This window comes from Stegostoma tigrinum, chromosome 15, assembly GCF_030684315.1.
Source record: "Stegostoma tigrinum isolate sSteTig4 chromosome 15, sSteTig4.hap1, whole genome shotgun sequence".
NCBI classification, from domain to species: domain Eukaryota; kingdom Metazoa; phylum Chordata; class Chondrichthyes; order Orectolobiformes; family Stegostomatidae; genus Stegostoma; species Stegostoma tigrinum.
In genome coordinates, this window is record NC_081368.1 from 47041607 (window position 1) to 47068149 (window position 26543).

A 26543-nucleotide genomic window follows, 5' to 3' on the forward strand; every position below is an offset into this window, starting at 1 on the left:
GAGGCTCTGGAGGAGGTGGAGGTTGTGGGTGGTGTCACGGACGTAGGTAGGGAGTACCTGGACCAAGCGAGAGAAAATGGAGTTGAGATAGGTGGAGATAAGTTTGGTGGAGACAATGGGACGACCAGGGCAGTCAAGTTTGTGGATTTTGGGAAGGAGATAGAAGCAGGCGGTGCAGGGTTGGGGTACAATGAGGTTCAAGGCTGTGTGTGAGAGGTCACCTGAGGTGATGAGGCTGTGGATGGTTTTGGAGATGATTCTTTGGTGGTCGGGGATGGGGTCATGATCAATGGGGCGGTGGGAGGAGGTTTCGGAGAGTTGGCGCCAGGCCTCGGCAATGTAGAGGTCAGTACGCCATACTACAACTGCGCCCCCCCCTTGTCCATGGGTTTTATGGTGATGTTGGGATTGGAGCGGAGGGAGCAGAGGGCTGCACATTCTGCAGTGGAGAGGTTGGACTGGATAAGAGGGGTGGCGAGGTTGAGGCGATTGATGTCTCGACGGCAGTTGAAGATGAAGTGGTCGAGGGAGGGTAGGAGGCCTGGGGGTGGTGTTTAGGAGGAGAGGGTGTGTTGGCAGGGGACGGGATCAGTAGAGGGATGGTTAGGCTCATGGTTAAAGAAGTAAGCGCAGAGGTGGAGGTGGCGGAAAAACTTTTTAATGTCCAAGCATGACCGGTATTCATTGATGTGTGGGTGGAGGGGAACAAAGCTGAGCCCTTTACTGAGGACTGACCGTTGGTCCTCAGTAAGGGTTGGTCTGGGGGTATGGTGAAGACTCGGCAGGGCTAGGTGCTACTTCCTCCTCTGGAACTGCTGGCAGTGGAGGCGGTGGGTGGAGTGATGTCTGCGTCAGTGGTGGGCGGAGTTGCATCAGCAGTGGGCAGAATTGCGTCGACTTTCTCGCAAAACAATGTTTAACAGCAAGTCATTGTCTCTATATGATAAACTCTAAGAAAAATGCTTAGTATTTATACCACATCTTTCGTGATTGCATGATTTTCTCATGCATTTTATAGCCAAAGAAGAATGCTTGAAGAGCAATCCTTCACATAACCCAATGCTGACCATCCAACTTTCCCTCCTGGCTCCCCATGTTGGCTGATATTCTTAGTAATTCTCTCTTCTTTCAAATTTACCATCATCACTCCTCTCAAAAAATACCTACCTTTAAATCCATTCAGTTTGTAAATTATTGGAATATAGGAACAAGAGTAGCTTATTTAGCTTCTTGAGCCTGTTCCACCATTTAATGAGATCATTACTGATTTATGGCCTAACTCTACATAGCTACCTTTGGCCCATGTAATATCTTTACTTCATAAAAATGTTGTCCTTCTCAGATTTAGAATTAACGACTGGTCTAGCATCAACTGCCATTTACGGAAGCGAGTTACAAAGCTCTCCCACCCTTTATAAGTAGAAGTGCTTCCTAACATATCTCCCCTCTTGCTCCAATTCCAACCAGTCTCTTTCCTCTCCAAAGTCCTAGAACATGTTTCTCCTGCCTAAATTCATGCCCACCTATCCTTCATGTCTAAATTTGAAACCCTCCAATGAGATTTTGCCCTGCCATTGTATCGAAATAGCTCATACCAAAGCATACTTTACATCCTATGTAATTGTGATAAAGGTAAGCAATTCCCCTTTGTGTTTTTGAACTTTTCTGCCGCTTTTTACATGATTCAGCACATTATTCTCCAAAACCTCTCTGCTGTTATCCAGCAGATTGGCACTGCTCTCGAATCATTCCATTGCTTTCAATCTACTCATACCCACAGTATCATTTGTATTTCCTGCTTCCACACAGTTACCCCCTAATGTCCCACAAAAATCTATGCTTGACCCTCTCCTAACTTCTCATCAACATTTTGCCCAGTAACATTATTTGAAAGCAGAGCACGAGCTTGCACATGCTGATGACACTCACCTCTCTCTTACTCTACCTGTCTTCATTCTGTGAAATTCACTAAATTACAAAATTGTTTATCTCATGTTCATTACTGGATGAGCAGATTTTTTTTCTAATTAACATACTGGAAAAATTAAATAGATTGCTTACAGTCCACACTCCTAAACCATTCCTTAATTACAGACACAAGTTCTTCCCCATCCCACTCCCTGGCAAGAATTTAAGACTAAACCAGAAAGTCCACAAAATTGATACCATATTTGACCCTGTCATGAGTTTCTGACTACATATAATGTTCACATAATCACTAAAACCATATCTTGGCAGCAATGCTCCACTTCACCGGCAGCATGGTGGCACAGTGGTTAGCACTGCTGCCTCACAGTGCCAGGGGAGCTGGGTTCAATTCCAGCCTCGGGTGACCCTCTGTGAGGAGTTTGCACATTCCCCCTGTGTCTGTGTGAGTTTTCTCCCACAGTCCAAAATGTGCAGGTTGGTGGATTGCCCATGCTAAATTGCCCATAGTGATGTGTAGATTAGGTGGATTATAGGGGGATGGGTTGCTCTGAGGTTCAGTGTGGACTTGTTGGGCCAAAGGGCCTGTTTCCACACTGTAGGGATTCTATTATTCACCCCTACCTGGCCTTATAAGGTGCTGAAAACCTAATTTGTGCCTTTGTTGCCTTCAAGACTTGACAATTCTGAAGCTCTGCTGACTGGTCTTCTACATTCTACTCTAAGTAAACTTGAGGCTATCCAAACCTGTGCTACCTGAATCTTTACTCACAGCAAATCCAATTCACCAATTCCATCTGTGCTTGCTGCCTTGCATTGGCTTCTGGTTCAGCAATATGCTCATTTAAAAATTCTCACCCTGGTTTTCGAATCCATTCATGCCTTCAATAATATTTATTTTACCTAGCTTTTGGTTATCTGATACAGTGTGGTTTAGTGTCATATTTTGTTTTAAACTGCTCCTGTAAAATGCCTTGGGTTTTATTGTATGATATATATATTTCTTGTTCTTATAATGTAGGATCTATAGCAGCTATTTTAGGTATAGCCCATAATAAGATAATCCATTTAAATGATATTTTCTGAAAGATAAACAATGGTCTTGAATCTCAAAGAGCTCCCCTGCTCTTTTATGAGATAGTAGTACCATGAAATCTTTTATATCGAACAGACATTGGAGAGAAACAATATCAACTATGCAACGCTCCCTCAGTGACTGCACTGTTGCATCAGCTTAGAGTTAATGCTCAATTTTCTTGAGTTGACCTTGAAACTTCAATTTTCCGTTAATGCTAAGATAAGAATACAGCAACAAAACATTTATTCTGACAGGTTACAACGAATAGCAGGCTGTGGTAATTGGAAGTAATTGAAATACTATGTACTTCACCCAATAATATTCATCTGCAGAACTCAAACAAACAGCTTGAAACATGTGGTAGAAGAGTGCTGTTCGTCATTTACAACATGTTTTGTGCTTAGTTACCTCTTTGACAATTTTATTGTGCAGCACCTTCTGGAGTATGAATACGGACCATGGTGAGAAGATTACTTTAAAAGGAAGCACTTATTCCTTCACACGAAAAGGAAGGAGAAAAGCTAAAGGAGTGCTAAGAGATCTGGGCACAGCTAGTGGGAAAACATACAGCTTTCAATTGCTGTTATTCAATAAAGTATGCTCATTATTTATTGAGGTATTCTTGGTATGGTGGAGTAGCTGTGAACTCCTGGTACGACCACCAGATGACCTGAAACTCCCTTGCATGGGATTGTTAGTTAAGGATGGAAAAATTGAATGATATCCAAGAAGTGTTGATGTGAAATCCATAATTACTCCCATCGTACAGAAGCTATTAGAAAAATACAGGAAATCTTGTCTTGACAGTTATGCTTTTGAAATACAAATTCACTCTGATTAGGAAAATATCTAATATATATTTTGCTGGAATTACAATCTTGGGCCCAGTCAAGCTACTGTCAGTAAGCACCCACATACCAAATTTTGGCTGCTACAATTAAATACAATCTGGATAAAATTTTGCTAAATAATACTGCCATTTTTAAAGATTAATTGTTTCTGAAACTGGAATAATGTCAAGTATTAATGGTGTCATAAGTAATTATAATAGCATTACGAAGCAATAATGCTTGTTGAACTGCTTACCAAGACTGTCGGTGGCATTGAAACCAAACATATAACTTTAATGGAGAACTATTTAGAAAGTGCTTATCTTGAGAAATAATCCAATAATGAGGGTGAATATGCTGTTATTTTTCAATATAATGTCATAATTCTTCTGATGGCTAACTTCATTGGCAATGTAGCAACATTGGTCACGCTGTGACATTGAGTGATAAACTAGTAGTTAACATCACGGGTTGCTCTCTTACTGAATTTGGGATGTCATAAGACCGAACAGAGACTATAGACTGTATAAAATGCTACTTTCATCCAACTTCATGCCTCAAAGCATAGATCTAGAAGAGACTTGCCTTTTTGCTTTCAGTCATAGATACTACATGCATGAAAGTCATTTTGAGAAGAAAAAGCGAGGAAATTTTTTGAAAATTGTGGAAAAAGGAATTTTTGTTTGGAATAAGTAAATAATTAGGAAGATCACCTCAATGTTTGCCATTTGAATCATTAGGCAGATTACTGTTTTATGGAATTTGGCAAATGGTGTCATCAAATTGTGTTTTACAAGTGTCAGATAAAGCTGTAAGCTTGAAAGCAACAATCAGCTTCTCTGACTAGGGGATCTTAGATACAAAACACTGTCTTAAAATTTGTCTTAAGAATGTCTTCACTTACATTAGAAAGTATGTAGATGCTGGTTAATTTATCAAAAGGTGCCATTTTGAGTACAGTACAACAAAATGATTTAAAACAATAGCTTTCTCTTAACAGTTCGTTGCTCTGGCATCATAAAATTAAAAACTTTAAAACTTAGCATCTTTAATATTTTGACAATGCACTCAACACAAATGATTTTTTTTTGTTTAAAAAAAGGTAAGATCGGAAATGGACAAGTATCTAGCCCCACTAATTCCACCAGCCTCAACAGTTCTGGATCAGAAGAAATATCGAAGAGAAAGTGCCTCAGTGGTAGATGAATTTTTTGAGGAGCAGATAACATCGCCATACAGCTTGAATATCAATCTGATCCTGCCTGATATCACGCACTTGAGAACGGGCCTTTACAGACCAACAAAACAAGCTCTCCCACAAGTCAAGACAGAGCCAGCCACTAACTTCACCCAGTCATGCACGTCCACTACAACGCATGCCCTGCCTGAATTCACCAGTGTGTTCAGTGTGCCACAGTCAGTTCCTGTGAATAATATCTTCATCAAGCAGGAAGCCTCTTCTCCTGAGCTACAACTGCCTGTGAGTTCACATCAGCCCCCACTGTATCAGATGCCAATCAACACAGATGTTGTCAACATACCTTTGAGCTCTACCCAGTCACTTGGCAACACTACAGTTATTCACAGTTGTAACAGTGTTACCATGTCAACAGGCATGGCTGGAGCAACCAGCATGTCTACCCAGTCAGCAATTAAACACTTTCAGCCTGTTGTATCATCACCAAACAACTTTGTTGTACCAGCTCAGTTTTATCAGCAACAAACTTCATATCTGCCGCCATCACCTCCAAATTCTCAACCTGGTAGCCCTGAAAACCAGCCTGACCTTATCAATACACTCTCACCACCTCCATCATATGCTGCATCAGTAGCATCAAAGATAGTTCATCATCCACAAATGCATAGTCTTCAGACCACCATGCAGCCCTGTCAACCTGGTTTCCAGACAACAAAATACAGTCGACGTAACAACCCTGAGTTGGAGAAGAGACGGATTCATCATTGTGACTTCCCAGGTATGAGTGCTTGTTTAATTAAAACATTCTAAGTACGCAACCTAACAAGAATAATGAATGATTTTCGTTTCACTGCCATGCCTCTTCTCATATCTCTTTCTCATATGCAGAAGGATCCATTCTGGCAATTTTATCTACACCAGCATTCAAAATGAGCAATTCAATTTTGTCCAGTTTCCTGACTTGTCCACGTAACTCTGCATGTTAATCAATTTTACATACTAATCTCACTCCCCTTCGAAAGTTTCAAATGAAATTGCCTCCACCAAGTGAAGCGGATACCTGACCTTAATGACTCACTACATGTAGAAGTTTTTTTTCTCATATCACTTTTGCTTCTTTTACCAATTACTTTAAATCTGTGCCGTCTTATCTGCAATCAGTTCAACACTGGGAACATATTCTCCCTATCTATTCTGTACAGTCATTAGTAAACTTAACAATGATATTCACATCAACAATAACTTTTAAACAAAATCACAGAATAGGAACAAGTATCTGATGCAGTTTTTGCTTTATCAACTCCCTGGAATCAGTGAAGTTAATTGTAGCAGCCTTACTTCTGCTCTAAGAGACTAGGTACCTGTTCAGACTGGTGAATGTATCTGCAATCCTCTTGGTCTGTGTAGCTCAACTTTAAATTGCTTGAAGGCATTTATTATGGCCCAACTTTGTTGCCAAGTTTTATGGCAATAGTTGGAACTTTGCAAGTGAGCAAGACACCAACTTGCTTGTAGTCCACTTTACAAAAATGATTGATGAGCTTGTTAGTTAGCCAACCAACGTACTTCATCGGTTTTGTATACAGAGGCCTTAAATGACTATTAGCAACAAATCCCTTGGGGCATATTTGCAATGTTCAACTGCTAATCTGCTCTGTCTTATTAAATTCATTGCTCAAACACTAGGAAATCCATATAATTGTAGCTATTTAAAAACTGAAATAGACAAGCAGTTGGAATTATTCATCAATTTAGTGCTACAGACTGGCCTTGTTTCTCTTTCTTTGCGAAAGAATGTTTCGCAACTGTGGCCAAATCTGATGCCTGATTTATCGATTGAGGTTCTGAAGCTGAAAAACCCTGGACCGTACAGTTATAAAGATACTTTAATGATCTGAAAATAATCCTACTTACAGTTCTTGAAGAGCCTGATTCTCAAAGTTTCTCAGCAGCTTCATTCTGTGTGGATCCTGAAGTTTGAGGTGTACAGGTGTACCCTAGAATTACTAAATGTAACAGGTTTTTTTTAAAGCAGTAGGGGCAGATTATAAGTCTGAAAAGTAAAAAACCACAATTTAACTGAGATGCATTCTAATGTATTGTTTTCAGGCTGCACCAAAGTTTACACCAAGAGTTCTCATTTGAAAGCACATCAAAGGACCCACACAGGTATGCTGTTTTCCTTGGATATTGTTTTAAGCCATTAAAACAATCATATAGTTGATGCTAAATAAAAACTGAAAGAACTGCAGATGCTGTAAATCAGAAACACAACCAGAAGTTGCTTGAAAAGCTCAGCAGGTCTGACAGCATCTTTGAAGAGAAATTAAAGTTAATGTGATGCAAAATAGTTGATGTAATAGACCATATTGAACAATTCACTGTTTAAGGATGTGACCATAGAAATGGATCAAGCCTAGCACATTACAGGACTGAGCATTATACTGTGTGCATCTTCTACAAATATAAGTAACTACAGTTGAACTATGATATACTTTCGTGTTCTGGCAATTCTTAACGTGCTTGTACAATCTGTTAAAAATGGTACACCTTCATTCATTGATCAACGGTACACTTGAATTCATTGTCAGAGTAATGGTTTTAAAAATGCATCTTCCAGGTCCTCAATTCTGCCGTGTTTTCAAATTAAAGAATTTGAGGAATTAGAAGGCCTCAAAACTTGACTTTTTCTTGCTTTCTTTCCATTTCCACTTATTTTACTGAGGGTCTTCAATCTTGAAGAAATATGATTCAATTCCTCTAGGACTCTGAACAAAGCTCAATAGTTGTTGTGGACAAAATAAACCTAGCTTACAACAGAGTCTAACAATTATGTAGAAGATACTCAGCCATGGAATCCCGAATAAAATAAAATATAAAGTGACCACTAGTCAGATTTATCACCAGCAAGCAAGTTTTTCATATTGAACTGTATAGATTTCTAAAAATATTACTTTAGGTGGAATCTTAGAGGTCTCTGCAATGTGGCTGTGGAAAGGTTCTTGGCAGAATCAAGTGAAAATTCCAGCAAGGCCTATCAACATCGGAAACATGTTGTTTCACCTTTTACACCGTTGCCAAACAGCGAGGCAAGCAACAACACACGGCCAGTTAACTGAATTTAAAGTTTGTTAAACACCTTGGCTCAAATTACTTCATTAAAATTCAGATTCACATCTGACCAAACGTGTCAAACAAGTGAGACAGCAAGAACTCTCAACATGGCAGTCAAACCGATTTCAGCTTGCCGTCTACTACAAACCACTTCCATGTTGATGCCTGGTGTCCAACCAATCAGGGCTTATTCATTGGACTCCAACTACATACACCTACCATTTGTTGATATTGGCATCTGACATATTTCTTCAGAGTTCCAGAAACTGCATTGCCTCCTCTCCACTTATAGTAGGGCTCTGCACTTTAACACTACAATGGCAATTATAATTGTACTGCTGCAACTAGGACACTCCACACGCAGGGAGGCATGCCTATGTGCTCATGGGCTCAACCAAGCTGCAAATCCAATCTGATCACTTGCTCTCACAGAGCTAATTCACTTGGAGGCTGCCTGGTTGCTCTCCAGCATCTCTGCTTTGCATGCAGGTCCCTGCCTTCAATACTGTGTGCAAATTCTCCTTCTCATCCATGTTCAGGACAAACATAAGGGACCATACAGGAAAGGTGTAGACTAACATTCTTGTTTGGGGGCACAACAGAGTCTTAAATGTGGTGCAACTCCCAGGCATATTAGTTAACTTAAGGTACCCTGGCTTTGGTGAGATGTTCCAGGATTGGTTCATGTTAAAATGGGGATAGAATCAGAGAAAGGCAGGGTAGGTTGTTGATGAGGAAAGTTTGGGAAGAAATCTCACGAGGTCTCAAATGCAAAAATGTAAATCAACCCGCAATTAGCCAATAAAACACAAGATTCAGCCTACCATTTTTGTTGAAGCTAGTTGAAACTATTAAAGTTCCTTCACATTACACATTGGATGAAACAGGGGAGGGGCATGTCTTTGTGGATTGCTGTAAAACACATAACAGAATTACAAATCACCACTCATGTTGGGGTTAGGGTGATGAGGAGAGGAAGTTGACAGATTTTCCACAAAGGGAGAGTATGCATTGTCTACAGAAGGGAGACAAAAGCATATGATGTGAACAAGATCATAATTGAGACAGAAGTGCATGATGCACACAGGACTGTCACTGTGACAACAGTACACAATCGCCTGACATTTACTGGATCTAATGTATGCTGTAAACACATCTTTATTTATGCCACTGTATTTATCAATTGCTATGACAAAAAGTTGCCCTCCAGTTTTCTGAAGAGCTCACTTGCTGAAACTGAAATATAAATATCAGTGTGGAACACAAGCACAACCAACAAAAGCATATGAAAACTTTCATTTTCATACACCATTCTTCTGCACTAGACTTGAAATTGGGGAAAGTATAAGTTCTCACTTCTCTCTTTCATTTTAAAATCTATATTAATTCTGATTACAGTGTTTCTGTAGCATTTTAATTTATCCATTCACACAAGAATAGCTTCTCTACTGTTCATTGGATTTTGGCAATGAAGCTCTCATAGGGAGTCAACCTACCGGAGATTGGAGTGAGCAGAGACCAACCCCTGGTTAAATGGCCAGAATCATGATGTATAGATGGAGGTGGTCTCAGCGCTGGATGCCAGCCCACTCACTACCAGGATTTCAGTACACTGCAAGACGTTCAAAGACTTGACCAGAGTCGATCATGCAAGTTACTCATCATGTTATCCTTTTATCCCTATCTACATTGTGCAACAACTATCTCAAAGCAATCATAAAACTGTGCTCAAACAATGTACTCTTCAAACTAAAGTCTGCTTAAGGAGCACTGTCACTCTTTCCTGAAACGTAACCCTCTCTGACGAAGGGTCTAGGCCCGAAACGTCAGCTTTTATGCTCCTGAGATGCTGCTGGGCCTGCTGTGTTCATCCAGCCTCACATTTTATTACCCTACATAACTTGTTCATAATACAAAACAAATGTCACCACTACTGTGCCTGCCAGCTTGCTGCTCGAAAATGAATCATAACGATCCTCTGTGGTGATACCGAATCGTAACATCAGTCTTGGAAGCTGCGAGTAGGACTTCTCCTCAGGATTCATCGCTCCATTCAATTTTTCTCATGGACCAAATGCTGCAGGATGAATGCTCTTCAGCAACTTCCCATATTCTGGGCATGACCAGCTAGCAGAAGCTTCCCCATTGATGTATGTCACTGGATTCCAAGTTATTTCTTTTGAGCCCTGCACTTTTTTGAAGCCAGGAGACTGTATAATTGAATTGTGCCATCTCGCAGCTCTTACTTCACAAGGACATTTTTTACATGGTGCTTCTTTCTCAGAAGTTCCACACTTGCCATTCTTATTAAGTGGATCATTAGTTAGATACTTATTGAACATAGAAAGGGGCATGAATTGGCGTAAGAGAAAATGAGGAGCTATTGGGAGTGACTGGAGGCATGAGGTTACATTTGAGTTGCACAGAGTGTATGAACAGCCAGGGGGATTGGCTGGGGCACTTGAGTATGATCTTTTCAATTTACCTTTAAAAAAAATTCCTGAATTCAAACAATGGCTCATGACTCCTGATTACCACAGACCATGAGTCATCCAGAAGCTGGCCTGATCAATGAAAGTTGTAGGGAATGAGAAGATTACCACCCATGATAGAGCCAACCAGGTGAGGAGCGCAATATGTAGCACCCTTACTCTGCCATAGCAAAAAACTTAGAGGGACCAGAAATGCAAGTTGGAATCCCACAAACATTTGAAATAGCATTGTTGTTGCTGAGACTGTACAAAAACCTGCCCTATAATTTAACACTAAAGACTATTGATCCCTTTAATGTAAATACTTACCATATTGTCTGAAATTGCTTTCCTTGTTATTTTAGTTTATTTGATCTAACCTTCCATTAACTTCATGCAACAACTTTAAAGCTTAATTGCAATAATATTATTAGTGACATGTATTTTTTTTTAGAAAACATGCCATTTGATCAATTTGTTTTTGGAAGGACTAACATTAGTGAGATGTTCCAGAACTTTTCTGTTTTGAATGACCTTCTTAGCCATATGAGCCTAAATTGTGAACATGTTCTATTATTTCTTATAATCTTTAAATAAGTCCTCCTTTGAAGCCTTCCTGTTGCCTCCTTACTGCGTAAACTCATCACAACGTCTCTTACTCCTGAGAACCTCAAGATATTTTGCTCCCTGCTCATTCAGTTTTTTTTTACCCCAACATTCTCATGTTTTTCTTCAGAAAAAGGACTACCTAACCACTTTTGATATGTTGGGTGTGTTTTCAACTATGCTGATTTCTGGGACTATTAGCCTTGACCCTTTAGCTTGGTTTCTGTTTTTTTAAATATTCAGAGCGCACACAATGACCTGCCAAGAAACTGGTTGTTTCAAGATAAGCTTTATTTAATGTTTTGCTTTCTATCAATACCCCAACCAATATTATGACAAACGAGAAGATATCCAATGCTGTAGAACAGAAAATGTCTTTATTTAAAGTTAGGTCAATAATCTTTCAACAGTCATGACAAGATGACATTCTTCTCATTGTTATAGAAACCAAAAGTCATCAACCAAGATTATCCACAAAGCATATTTGAAACTTCACTGTATTGTATTGGAGTGTTTTCATTAGCATTAAAGCATAGTTCCTAATCCTTTGACTGCATCAGCCCTCAAAAGTCTCCACATGTCCTAGCTTGCTCTTTCGCATCAAGTACAATGCTAGATAAATAAAACCACCCATACACACACCAATCAAACACCAATCAGCATGACTGACATAGCAGATCCCACAGCAAGTTATTTAAACCTTGTCTCATGGCCAATAAAGACAATCCAAAATTGTACATAAAATCAGGTTCAAGAAGGAATACAATATCCATTGTATGTGTTCAGAAATCTAGCGGAAAGTTATTAAAGCAACTCAAAAAGTGGCAGAGAGGATTTAAGAGGAAGTACAATGCATTATTCTGCAGGTTAGAAATTTTGATTTGAGAATTCAATAAGTACTTAATAACAATAACAATTCTTAACTTTTCCACAAGTACACACACAAAGAGAAGAACATGTAAATTTTACATTGATTTCTCCAATCGGAACTTCTGTTCTTACATTGACAATTCTTTTAGTTGCAGTACTCTACACTGTATCCTTTCAGTTGTAGGAGTTGCAGCACCACAATCTCAACTCGTTTTGTTAACAAAATGATATACTGAGGTCAGCAGCTTTGCCATAATCTTAAGTGCATGATGATCATTTATTTATACAAACAAGTTAATAATAAAATTGTCAAGTTTCATTGTCTTTTCTGATTATTAGTCATGTGGAGTACTGACCGCATGATTATCATCAATCAGACTAGAAAAACAAAACAAGAAATTTTCCATGAACACAGCAGGCCAAGCAGCATCTTAGGAGCACAAAAGCTGACGTTTCGGGCCTCGACCTTTCAGATGAAGGGTCTGGGCCTGAAACATCAGCTTTTCTGCTCCTAAGATGCTGCTTGGCCTGCTGTGTTCATCTAGCTCCACACTTTGTAATCTCGGATTCTCCAGCATCTGCAGTTCCCATTATCTCTGATCAAGAAATTTTCCATGTTGAACTGATAGCGTTCAATCTGTACTTCTAATCAAGAAGCATTAAAAGAGGTGGCTGCTTTCAATAACTTATCCATCAGAGCTTTCACCTGGCGCCTAATGCAATTTGCCAGCGCCATTCCCATTTTTGAACTGGTCCATGCATACATTAGGTCCAGGCCACTTCAAACGGCAATCTCATCCACCCAATCTTTTTTATGAATTCCTTTACTCATTCATGGGATATGAAGGTTGCTGGCAAGACCAGTGATTGTTGTCCATTAACAGTCGTCCTTTGGAAGGTGGTGGTGAATTACCTCCTTAAACTGTTCAAATCTACATGGTCAAGTGTACTTCCACAGTACTGTTAGGTGGGGAATTCCAAAATTTTGACCCATCAATGATGAGGCAAGTCAGCTGGTGTGTGACATGGAGGGGAGCCTACTGGTGGTATTTCAGTACCCAGCTGTCCTTGTCCTTGACACATTTTAAGGTGAGAGGAGAGAGATTTTAAAAAGACATAAGACGCATTTTTTTTTATACAGAGGATGGTTCATATGTGGAGTGAACTTCCTGATGAAGTGGTGGATGTGAGTAGAAGTACAATATTTAAAAGATATTTGGATGGATACATGAATGGGAAAAGTTTGGAGATACATGGGCCTGGAGCAGGCAGGTGGAACTAGTTTAGTTTGGGATTATGTTCGAAATGGACTGTTTGGACGGAAGGGTCTGTTTTGACTCTATGTCTTGAGGTACAAGCACTACCCTACTCACAAATTACAACAAATGCATCCTCAAAATGTTGTCCTCTCTCCTTCGAATTGAAACTGTGGCAAAATTAAACAGCTCTTCTGGGCAACGCTGAGCAAGGAGGTCACTGTGGAGAGATCAAGCGATCAAGTGGCCCTGCGTATGTCTCTGCTGCCTTTCATGTAAACTTCTTCTAAAACATTAGGGAAGTTCAAAAGCCAGAAAATCAAAGTTCTGATAACTATCTTTAAATGTCTCTGTTATGCTTTTGTTTTGACCTGCTGTGCAATGCAGTGAAAATTCTCCACAATGTAAAAAGCAATGAACCTACAACACTGGCAGCATTGCGCATTGTTTCTTGACTAGGCACTATGAATGTGACAGAGATATCTGTACAATAAAAACATTTTACTCAATTTGACACAACAGGTATATTCATTCTTTGCCTCACACTGTTTCAATTCAACCCGGTGACTCACAGCACAAATGTTTTGAACTCCATATTTGGCAATGCAGAGAATGCCTTCTTCATAGTTTTGATAAATCAGGACATTGTGTCAAACAATGCACTATTTAAAATAACCTGAAGCACATTTAAATGCATGGTCAGCTTCAGGTTGCAGCTTCTTTGCTGGAGTAATAATCAAGTCCCTTTTAATTCTGATGCCAGTATCTGATACCATTTGAAAAAAAGCAAGTTTCACCGCAGAGGTACTCGAAGGTTGCATTCATTAAAACAGTACATTCTATATACAAGTCTGTCAGAGTTCACTTCTTCAGAGTGCTGTTGAAATATGTCTGGGAAACCTGCTAAACCAGATTTCTTTTACCTCATTCAAGCTATTTCAGGCAATGCTGTAATGCCAATGAACTGTTGACACTAAGGAAACAGGAGTCGTTGTGCTTTGTAGAAACCCCCACTCATCTGGAATAGGAGCCCTGAGTACCTCACATTTTTTCTGTTTTTACTTGTCTCAGTGCACTACATTGTTCCTGTCGCACAAATGTTTAAAAAAAATCTTGCTCAGAAAATTGATCACAAGCCAATAGGCAAACTAATGGTGCGTTGGGATAGAAACTGCTTTCACAATACCTCAAGTTACTTTCTGATAATCCCTCATCAGTGGGAAGTGGGAAATCTGCAGAGTAGCAGCAATTGCAGCAAACCTGAAAACAAACCTCAAGGTGCCTATGTTGGTGGGGAGGGGATGGAGGTGGGGAGAGCAAATCCCTCTTAGGAAACTTAAGATGTGCACAATTTTCATTACTCACGCAGTGTTCTGTTTGTTGTAAAACAAAGCGAAAGGCGAGATTTTAATGGGGGAAGGTTTCTGCACGGTTAACCCTGAATAAGAACTGTAAGAACAGGAGTTATGGATTAGTTCATACCCCTGGAATTAAGAAACCACCTCTCAGAAATCTCAATTCAAATGAATTCAAACAGGATGAAAAAGAAAATCACAAAATGTTAGCGTGCAACAGCTCAGTCAGCATCAACAAATCATAAAAATTTACAGTACAGAAGAAAGCCATTCAGTTTGTCTAAGTTTATGATGGTTCTTTAAAAAGCAGCCATGCTTAATTTTCCATTCCTGCTTTTTTACTTCAGGTTCTTTACTCTCAAATTCAAAATGATTTATGCAATCAATTTTTTGTGGTGAGAGAATAAATTTGTACTTTCCTGCTTCAAAAATGACAAAATTGGAGGAGGTGAGATAATAAATGCATGAGAGGAAATATACATACAGCCACACTATCATGGACAATGCAACTGAACAAATCCCATCAAGAAATTAGAGAAACAAATCTTTCTTGGGTGAAAGGTTCAACGTTTTGTTAGAAAAGCAGCAATAATCAAGTTCTAACAGTATCCAGACCACAATGAATTGTAAGGTCAGGGCTACAAGAGAAATATATTAGTACATGTATTAGGAAAGGAACAGGAAAGGAAAGATTTTGATCAGATATTTGAGAAAAATTGTGTAATCAATGTGTTAGCCTAACATTTTTTTATTTACAGGTGCACATACTTTAATTTCCTTTTAAATTCACAAAGAGGTTATGTTGTAAGGATGAAAACAGACACAGAGTGGGTGCTGTGCTAATAAGTTACACCTGATTGATAGTCCGGTGCTAGCCTCCAATTTGGGACTACAGGTAGTTCTTCTATAATGTGTGTTTTGCTAATGCAAATTGGCTGTAATGCGATTGAATGAATAGTGGACACTGTTTGGATAATGCAAACTTTCTGCTGTACATGTATAGCAATTTTTGACAGCTATTTCCCTATAATGCAATTTTCAGTAGTGCGATTTTCTATAGCATGAGGTCACACATGAACGCAACTATCGCATTAAAGGTGAATTACCTGTAATTGATGATTATCATGATTTAAACAGAGCTGGAGACATTGTAACAGACTCTTGCCAGTTCTGAAGCCTGTAAGGAATGGGAATGGGTGTAGGCAGTTAGGCCACTCAAGTCCACTCTACCATTCAATAGGATCATGGTTGATCTGACATTCCTTACAACTACATTCCTGTGTTTTCCTTGATTCTATCTATTTCAGCTTTGAATATACACACTGACTCTTCCCCTTAGTTCTCTGTGGCAAGGAATTTCAAAGACACTCAACCACCGGAAGATGTTCATCTTCATAGCTGTCTTAAGTTGGTGCCCTTGTATTTGGAAACTATGCCCTTTGGTCCTAAACTATCCCACGAGTGGAAACATCATTTCTGCATTAACGTGTAAAGCACCTTAAGAATCTGACATTTTTCAATGAGATTACCCCTCTTTTAAACTTCAGTGAGTAGAATCCCAACCTGTTTAGCCTTCGCTGACAAGACAACCCCTCCAAGTGGGGCTCTGATGGTGCAGTGGTAGTATCCCTATATCTGAACCAGGAGGCTTGGGTTCAAGTCCCACCTGCTCCAGAGGTGTATAACAACATACCTGAACAGACTGATTTCAAAAATAGGTTAATAAAAAGACAATCACTCCATGCCAAGAGTTATCTTCATGAACCTCCCTTGAACTGCCACCAATTAAATAATATCATTCCTTAAATCAGGGCACCAAGACAGTTCAGAATTAATTGTAGTGAATGGATCTAGCTTTCATTCATCTACCAACACTGAAGGAATGGAATATTGTGGCTGATGCACAACATAATGTAATAGGATGGCAGCAAGGAATGTCCTGTACCTACAAAAGGGGATGGTGAAAGGAACCCACTCTCACCCTTGTAGCAGATGGTCATGTTGGACTTGCCATCATCTCATTCCAAAACATGGGTGTTATGTAAAATTGCTGCGATCAAGATTCCCTCTCTGTTGGTGACTTCCTTAAGCTCTCTGATAAGATGAAGTAGCACAGTTTTCCTCAGGTGTGGGCTTCTCAGAATTTCTAGGAAGAATATTGGGAAGTCTTGACAAAATGATCAGAAAGTCTCTAATGTGTCTCAAAGGCCTTCAGCAAAGACCAAGTAACAATTTAAACATTGAAAACGCCACATGGTTCCAAATAATCCCTGAAATTCTCAACAGCAACCTGCTTCCTCTTGTTCGAGGACCACTGATGGGGAGGGTATTAATTGAAGTATTAGCCTCCACAGGTTTCTGTAGGGAAGCTGCCCGAATGATCATTAAGACTCAGTTTGACAACTAAATTGCCGAACAGCAGTTGAACGATATTCTCGGCAGTTGAATTTAGAACACACTTCAACCTCTTTACCAAGGTCATGCATTGCACTAAAGGAGAGCTGAATCAATATTGGAACTCAACACTCCATTTTAATGAACTCAAAGTCTCCTTAGCACTTTTAATACGTGGTTAAATTGCTACTATATATGTAGAGTCACTGGTTGCTTTTCCACTCCTGCGTTGCCAGACAACCTCAGATTGCTGCCAACTTTCTCAAGATCCTTATGGTTGCCTGCACTCCTCCCTTCAGGCCCAAATTCCCAGCTGCTTAAAGGTCCATTTTTCCTTCCTGCAAAATTTCATGATGAATTTCATGATGTTCTCTGCTTGTTAGCAGTATGTTGATGAAAACAGGCTTCCAAATTGCTTGGGCTTCATAATGTTTCTTGTATTAGTGAAGAAGTGTTGAATAAAGTGGCTCAATAAAGAAGTTTGCAGCTGAAAAATAAATTAGCCATACGGTTGATGTCAGGGAGGAACGGTCTAGACTGCAGTAAGATATGGTCTGATCAGTTGATAAGTGCTATAAAGCGGAGATGGGTTCTGAGAGCATAGAGAATTCTGTGAGAGACAGTGATTTTCTCTTTAGTTGATGATTTGTTAACTCTATTAGATGGCAGTTGCAAAAATAAGAAAATTGAAAATAGATTTCAGTGTAGAAAAGAGATAATGTTTTTTGGGATGTGCAGCAAGGCAAAAGAATGCAAAACAAATGGGAAGGTATTGAGTAGTGTGATGGAACAGTGGATTGTATATCATGGAGTGTTAAAGTAGCAGGACAGATCCTAAAGGAGCTATGGTAAATGGCATAGTTTCCTTTATTAGCCAAGCCATAGCAGAGAAGTTACAAAACTATATTAAAAGACCGTGTTAGACCACAGCTTAACGTCTGCACATAGCTGTGATCAAATTACAGGGAAGATTGATGTATGAGAGAAAATACAAAAGAGATTTGCATGGTCATTGTCAGGAGTAGAAAAATTATGAGGAAAAATTGGAGAGACTGAGGTTGAGCTTGGAACAGAAGAGACTGAAATTGAGACATATAAAATCGTTAGGGGCCTAAATGAATGGCGAAAATATATTTACCTTAACAGAGTTGTGTGATAAACAGGGTATAAAGGTTTAAATTAAGTAAAGTAAGGGAGAGATAAGGAAGCATTTTTATTCAGCGAAAGAATGGCAGAGATCACTGTCTGAAAGATTCATAGAATCCCTAAGCTGTGGAAGCAGGCCATTCAAGTCTTCAAGTCCAAGGCAACCCTCTGAAGAACTTGTGTCCCTGGCGCTGTGAGACAGTAGTGCTAACCACTGTCTTAACAATAACAGCGAAAACAGAAGTTGCTGGAAAAGCTCAACAGGTCTGGCAGCATCTGTGAAGAGGAAAATCATTCACATTAACATTAACATTTCAGGTCCTGTGACCCTTCCTCAGAAGTGTGTCTGTGCTAACCAGTGGAGACAGAAACTCTGAGCCCCCTTAAAAGTTATGTGGGTTTCCAATTGATGAACCACCTCTGATAGAGTCGCGGACTGAGTGCAGGAATCTTGGATTAGGTTTAGTACCTCTTTGTCGACTAGCACAGACATGATGCACCAAGTTAATTTCTTCTGTGTTACTTAATTTTTATAAGGTTTCAGTGATGTGGGTGCATAAATGTAGATGCATTTCTTGGTGATATTTTTACGGAAGTTGCTTTATTTCCAGCAACAAACAATGTCTTATATATTCTCTAATTGAAAGACTAGTCACTGTCGTACTACATGTGCTGTGTACAAAATTGGTTTCATGCACATTCAGATGCTAAGACAATATGTTATATGCATTATACTGAAAATAGCACATTAAGCCAAACACATTTGATACGTTGAAAGATTTTTATGACCGGTATTAATTTCAGATATAATATCCATTTTTAATGAAATAGAAGCTGTACATTGTGACACAGAATATTATTTTGATCTCTGGAACTTAGCTTCCATGGATTTTTGGCTGTCATTATTATTGGCCAATAGCCATAAGTTTAAGTTGCAAACTTAACATTTTAAAGATAATGTACATGCACAAGTTTGGAAAAAAAGCTATATTGTATCCTTGCTTTGAATTTTGTTTCACAATATTAGCAGGTTAAATTCAGAGCTAAAGGTTGATCACACTCAGTTAAGAATGCACTTCTCACTTTTGTGATAACTCAAGGAAAAACAGAATTATTATTAATGGCATTCTGGAGGCATAAATATTAATATTGCTTTTAAATAATGAATGAATTTACTGCTTATAGAACCAGTAATTGTACAGATAATGATCAAATTCCATATATTTTCTTCTACAAATTTTTACATCTATCTGCATGGAGCAGTTAGTGATATCAGTTAGAGACAACATCTATGGAAACCTGTCAAAAGGTGCTAAGAGCTCTAATTAACCTAAAGAATTCCAGGTGAATGGGAAGTTGCTGATGACTTTGTGGGCACCAAATGAAGCCTAGAAACTCTCGAAATCAGCGAACAGCTCTTAATCACATTGATAAAGCACGGCTCAAGAAAGAAAAACTGAATCCTTTTCTTTTTGCAATATTTATGCCCTTCGATTTGGTTCTGCCCTAAAGAATCAACATATGCAAGAATGCAGAGTTCAAACAGATCCTGCTGCAATTACAAAATTGTTTAGCATTACAGTCATCAGTTTCTATTCTGCTATTGTAGTGTTATTTGCATCAGTGGTCACATTCTATTTGTTTTGCTACATAAGTACATGATTTCTGGAGGTGCAAGACAAGGCCTGCCATTCAACCATTCCAATTTAATGGAATCTTAATTGAGCAACTGATGGAAAGTTAGATTCTCAACTTAAAAAAGAAATCAAAATTACTTTGCTGTTATTGGGCAACTGCTGCAGTTGCCTGGTAAAGCATAGAGGAGATAATTTGAATATATAGGAAGAGAATTCATGGTGGGTCAGTTATACAACCCATACTGAACACGTATCTCCTATTACAAAATGGAATTGATAAAAGCCTTTCGATAAATTTCCTGTACCTAATCCTCAAATAAGAAGTGATTGCTTTTGTGTATGTTAATAGTATCAACATAAAAGGAAAATCAGAATCTAGGAAATCTTTTGAGAGAGGCTGAAGTTATGACCAACTTTGTGCTTACATGGCAAACAGTTTCAATGCAGTCAGCAATGAACATGATTGATTCAATGTAATTTCATCATTAAAATAGTAACATTACTATTTCAACAACTTGTATTGTTTACACTTTTCATTTCTAAAATGATTACTGGAATCTTCTGCCCTTCTGGTGACTAATTCGACGGTGGGACAGGACATTCAATAAGATGAGGATGTGGTAGGTGAGGATGCATCTCACGCATTAAAACTGTGGTCAGCCTTCCTGCTCTGCTTCAAACTACAGCCTTTAAATAGCCAATTAATGCCCACTCAAAAACCTCACTCCACCCTGCTGGTATTAAGTCAGAGCTAATGAGAGTTTGGTATACATGGAGGACAACAAACAAACTGTGCAGGATTGCCTGTGGGCTTCCTGAGTGTGCCTCAATCAAAGGCACCCACTGGCTGATCAGGAGAACTGGCAAGAGGAAAGGTGGAAGCCCCACTGAGAACCACACACTGCCCTTAATGCCAATGACCCCTCTCCCTAACCCCCATTCTGTGATTTCCTTACACCATTGTTCATTGCTAACCTGTTGTCTGAAGTTGTAGGCCTTAGGTGGGTGTTTAACTGGCAACAGCCACTGCCTCCCCAGTGACGCTGCTGTACAATAACATTGCCAGGCTCCAGATGGCTAGAAATTCTCAGTGGATGTGGCCTTCCTTCCTGGTGTCCTTGTTTCTGGGGAAAAGCTCACCACTGTCCTGTAACGTTCCAGACTGCTGTATGACATGGTAGATCTTCCTAGTAAGAGACAATAAGTGGACATGACTGAGTCTCTATAAACAACCAAGAACCTCTTGGGTGGTATCCTCAAGATTCTGGCCAATGTTTCAAAAGCATATTGCATTGAAAATAAATGTCCAAGAAAGGGAAGGAGATATTTGAATGTTATGGTGAAGCAAAGATATTATCATAGAGAAGGGCTCTGACTCCAACGGCAGAGCGACCTGCCAGTGAATTGCAGTAGCTAACATTAGTGAGCAGAATGGGTGCAGGACAGTGGGTACGCCAGTATTGATGGAATGAGAAATGTGCACAACAAGATAGCTTTCTAAAGTTTTTGAGAAGATTTGTAGCTCGAGTTGTGAATGAGATTGTAGACATGCTCACTGAGCCAGTGCATTTGGTTGCAAACGTTTCGTCAGCCTGCTAGGTAACATTGTCAGCGCGCCTCCGATAAAACATTGGTGTTCTGCTCTGCTTGTTATTTATATGCCTTGGTTTGCTGGGGTTGTGGTATTATGAAATACCAGGCCTCCAGGAATTCTCTGGTGTATTTCTGTTTGGCTTGTGTGATTGTGGATGTGTTGTCCCAGTCAAATCCATATCCCTCATTATCCACATGTGGTGAGACAAGTGAAAATTGGTTGTGTCCCTTGGTGGTTAGTTGGTGTTCGTATATCTGTATTGTTAGTTTTCTTCCAATTTGGCCTAGGTAGTGTTTCTCACAGTCCTTGCGTAGTATTTTGTGTATTATCCAAGTTTTGCTGGTTTTGGGTATGGGATCCTTTACGTTCGTCAGTAGTTGTCGTAGAGTGCTGTTGGTTTGTGAGCTCCCCTGATACCTAGGGGTCTGACAGGTCTTGTGGTCATCTCTGATATGTCCTTGATGTATAGAAGGGTGATTATTGAGTCTGGTCATGTTGTGTCTTCCTGTCATGGTCTGTCTTGGAGGCAACAGCAGATTGTGCTTTTCAGGTATCTATTCCTTTTGAAGACTCTGTATAGGTGCTCCTGTTCTGCTTTGTGTAGTTCTGGGTTGATGCAACGTGTTGTGGCTCATTCAAATGGTGTCCTGATGTAACCCATTTGTGGGCATTAGGGTGGTTGCTTGTATAATTGAGTATCTGATCTATGTGTGTGGTCTTTCTATATACGCTAGTCTGGAGCTCCCCATTGTTTTGTGTTCCACCGTTGTGTCCTGGAAGGGTGGTTGGTTATTGTTCTCTGGTAGTTTCTTCTGGTTTTATGCATTTAAAGAACGAAAATAATCACAAAGGTGTCATCTACACATCAGACCCAAAGTTTGGGTTGTATAGTGGGGAGTGCTGTCCATTCTAACCTTTGCATTATTGCTTCTGCAATCACTTCCGATATTGGGGATCCCATTGATGTTCCATTGATTGATTTGGCTTGTATATGCTGTTGTTGAAGGTGAAGTCACAGAAATACTAGTTTCATGGCGGTTTTCTTATTGATTTTGTTGGAGTCCTGCGGTGCCTGTCTCCTTCATTCATCCAGTAGTGTGGCAATTGGCTAGGTCAACGTTTATGGATGTAAATAGTGCTGTTACATCGAAGGATATCATCATCACGTCATGTTCTATCCTGGTGTCCTTGATGATGTTGAGGAATTTTGGGATGAGTGGGTAGTGTTGTCAACTAAGTATTTCAATTTCTTTTGTAGTTCTTTGGCAAGTCTATATGTTGGTATACCTGGTATGAGACAAATGCGTCTGACGGGACCCCTGGTTTGTGTACCTTGGGGAGTCAATAAAATTGGAGTGTGTTGCATCATTCTGGTTTATTTTGGTAATCTGTCTTGCTGATTTTTCTGAGACATTTGTGCAGGAAGTATAGTTGTTCAGGTCGTGTTCAGTCAGATGGCATTTGATTCCTGTAGGGCATTGGAAACAAGGGACCTCTTGCGAGCAGAGCTGCAGACTGTAACACTTAGAAGCAGCTGTGAATGGTTGACTATTCGGCGAAGAATTAGAAGAGTTAATATTTGAGGTGAAAATCTACATGAGGTAGGATTGAAGCAGCAATGGTGAAAATGTATTGGGAAGAAATTTCCAGGATCTGGGAGGAAGAGTTTTTTTTAACAGAAAAATATATGAAGGAAACCATTGATTTGATTTGATTGATTTATTGTCATGTGTACCTAAATATAGTGAAAAGTTTTGTTTACGAGCAGTATAGGCAGATCTAGTAAGCAAAAACATACAGATCATAGGGTGAGAACAGAGGCATATAGATTAGATCGTACAGGGCATGCGTTAGGCAGGATCAACATTAGCAAGATCAGCATTGTTTGAAGTTAGAGAGTTCATTCATCAGTCTAAAAACAGCCTGGAAGAAGCTGTTCCTGAACCTGCCTAACTTGGCTCATCACAATATGGTTTGCAATCTATTTGGAGCTCATGTCTCTGGCCAGCTGTTCATCATTCCTGCAACCACTGATCTGCTCGATCTCCTCCCTGTGCTATTAGATCCCATTAAAACCATTTTTTCTTCTCACCCTGGCCATTCTCCCATGTGCAGCCCTCATTTTGCCTTCCCTTAACTTCAAAAGACACAGATCTCATTACCAATGGAGAACACCAGACTTAAATATGCATTGTTTGATCTGGCTACATAGTGTAAAACCTTACAGCAGATTCTGGTCCCCTTTGCCAAAGCTACTGTTCCAGCATTATCCAGGAACACAACAGTGACCCCAGGATTCTCTTTACTACAAACCATCTTGTTATTTCCAACTCATGTGTCTCCTCCATTATCATCCTCAACAATAAATGTAAGGAGATCATGGACTTCTCCATTATTCCTTAAAACTAATTACTCTGACCAAGGTTGAAGTCATCTGATATCTATTATGTGGCTCCTTGTCAAAATTAATTTAATAATGCTCTTGTCAAGCTATTTCAGATGTTTTAAAATGTTCAAGGTGCTATATAAATGCACATTGTTGGTTAAAATTTGGGCAATGAATTGAAGTGCATGTTCGAATTAGCATATCGGGAAAAATAGACTATTGTGAGGAGATAACAAGATGTAGAGCTGGATGAACACAGCAGGCCAAGCAGCATCAGAGGAGCAGGAAGGCTGATGTTTCGTGCCTAGACCCTGCTTCAGAAATGTTTTGCCTACAGCCTTTCACCACAATGCCAAACTAATTTGATAAACCCTTGCTACCCATGCAGAGAGAACATTGAAGTTAATATTAGTTGTGCTGTATATAAAATGTTTTAAAATTAAAAATATTTCCATCTTTGAGTGAAGAAATAGATACCAAAAAACCAAGACCATGTTTAGCTTATGTATTGTTTATAATTAAGCCAATAGATATTAAAAAATGAAACTCACCTGATCTTTTACAGCTGATAGTAAAATATATTACTGCCAAGAAGTGTTAAGTTGAAGGTTCAGTCCACACTCATGATCTCTTACTGTAAATTTACATAGTGAGATTGAGGTCATCCGTATTTGTCATTGTTTGAACAAGAACACTAAGTTGTGTGAGAGAGATGGTTATTGCTTTCAACTACATTCTATAAGCATTAAACTGATCAATTTTCAAATTTTGTACTGCACTCTTTTTGGATTCAGGACGGGAATGGTAAAGGGTGTTCATTGTACTCGTGACAAAGATGATAATTATGGATGGTCCATAACACAGTGTGGCTTTGTTCTATCTTTCTATTAAAACTATAGTGAAGTTAATCCAACACAAGTCCGGATTAGTTTCATATTCATGGTTGAGTGTGTTCTTTACATTTTACCTAGGCAACACAAGCCTGCAGATAGCATATAGAAAACCGCCTGTGAATGTGACTAAAATGAGCAGCTGTGTTTTAATAACTTAGACACAACAATAGAAATCATGCTTTTTTTGTGAAAGTTTGCTTTTTAATAAAACCTTTCAAATGATTTTACTTAAAAACTAAAAGATTTTAATTCAAAATCTGTCCTACATTATCCAGTATAAGAATGCAAAATCTTATAATTCATCTCATTATGAGTGAGAAATATACCCTCAAGGATTGACTATAGTTAATCCTAAATATTTAATATTCCCACACACTTTCAAAGTTTTTCACGTTTAATAGTTCAGAGGTATGCGTCTCTTAGTAATTGACAATGCTATATCAAATACTCAATTTTTCCAAATATCAATCTCAACCTTTTGCCTGCTTCAAACAGTGTAGAGCACTCAGAAAGCCAACTGCAGACACACAGGTCTTAAAGCATTCCAAACCTGATGATTATCCATAGAACACCAATCTAGCTAAAGAATGCATTCTGAAAGGCAAGATCCTGTCACCTTCAACAAATTTGGTGAGATTACAACTAAGTAACCTATCATGAGTTTCATTATCCCCAAATAGATCAGGAAATTTTCACTATATTAACTTCTATGTTCTGGGGAGAAATGAGCCAATTCAATATCAGTGCTGTAGCAACAAGAGAATATCATTTCTAATTTTACTCAGTGAAACTTGGCCTTCTGATCCCTATAATTAAATAATCATTGTCTCATAACCAGGCTTTTTAGAGCTGATAAGTTGTCATTGAATTTAATAAGAGCTGCACCTTCCTCTAATGCAGCAAAGTCACTGGTTAGAAATGAAAGGACAGAGAACCTATAATTTCTACAAGAGAGGGGGCCAACCTGCAAGCCCAATCCTTGGCAGTTAGCCATGATGCCAGGTAACTCAGTTCTGTTTACATTTACATCTCTCTGCTGCTTTGTCCTTTATAAATGTGGTGGTAATTTTGAAGAAGGGTTTTTTGAGCACAATTATCTTGATGATTATTGATGAATAAGACCTAAATCAAACTGCCTGTTCATTACAGAGCAGAGCAGAATTTTCCCATCCTTGTGTGATGTTAACAATGGTGAGAAAGGGTGGGGAGATGCAGAGAAAATGAAAATAATTTTCCTGTCAGGACAAACTCACAAACTCACACAAGCAGTGCCCTCAAAAGCAGAGCTCCTAAATTTGTTAGCACTTATCAAACTGAGATAGTTTCATTGCCTCAGTCACATTGCAGGCTTTCAACACTGGCCAAATACACACAGAAGTGAATATAGTCAAAATAGTACTTTCCATGTGGTGAGGTCACTGGAGCCAGATAACCAAGAGAACACTAATAACTTCTCTTCAAGGTGTTTTCAAGCAATGTGAAGACACTGGATATTGATTCTTGCTCTTCAAAGTCACTAGTTGACCACAGAGGAAAATGATTATGTCTCTTGTGAGCCGGCATGCACCATGTTAACAAGTTACTACAACAACTTGGCAACAGATAGTAATGCTGAAAACAACAACTCACAATGAGAATTATTAGCCTTTCAGCACTTGTGACAAAACCTGCCTCTCAAGAATTGGCTTTTCAGCCGTCAGTATCTGTGCTATTTGAAAGCATCTCATCTGAAGTGGATTTGTTTGCCCGGTGTCCATCACCTTTCACAGATAGAAGTACCTAACCATGG

The 26543-nt window shown here is 39.2% G+C and overlaps 1 protein-coding gene across 2 annotated transcripts in view; it reads left to right on the forward strand.

Moving 5' to 3' along the window:
* The window catches only part of klf5l (Kruppel like factor 5 like), a 66878-nt gene that overhangs the window by 24135 nt on the left and 16200 nt on the right, over positions 1 to 26543 (forward strand). For both annotated transcript variants that reach the window (XM_048544627.2, XM_048544628.2), the window contains 2 exons: positions 4937 to 5810; positions 7142 to 7201. In XM_048544627.2, the coding sequence (XP_048400584.1) occupies positions 4937 to 5810; positions 7142 to 7201 (934 nt within the window). The remainder of the gene's footprint in view (positions 1 to 4936; positions 5811 to 7141; positions 7202 to 26543) is intronic.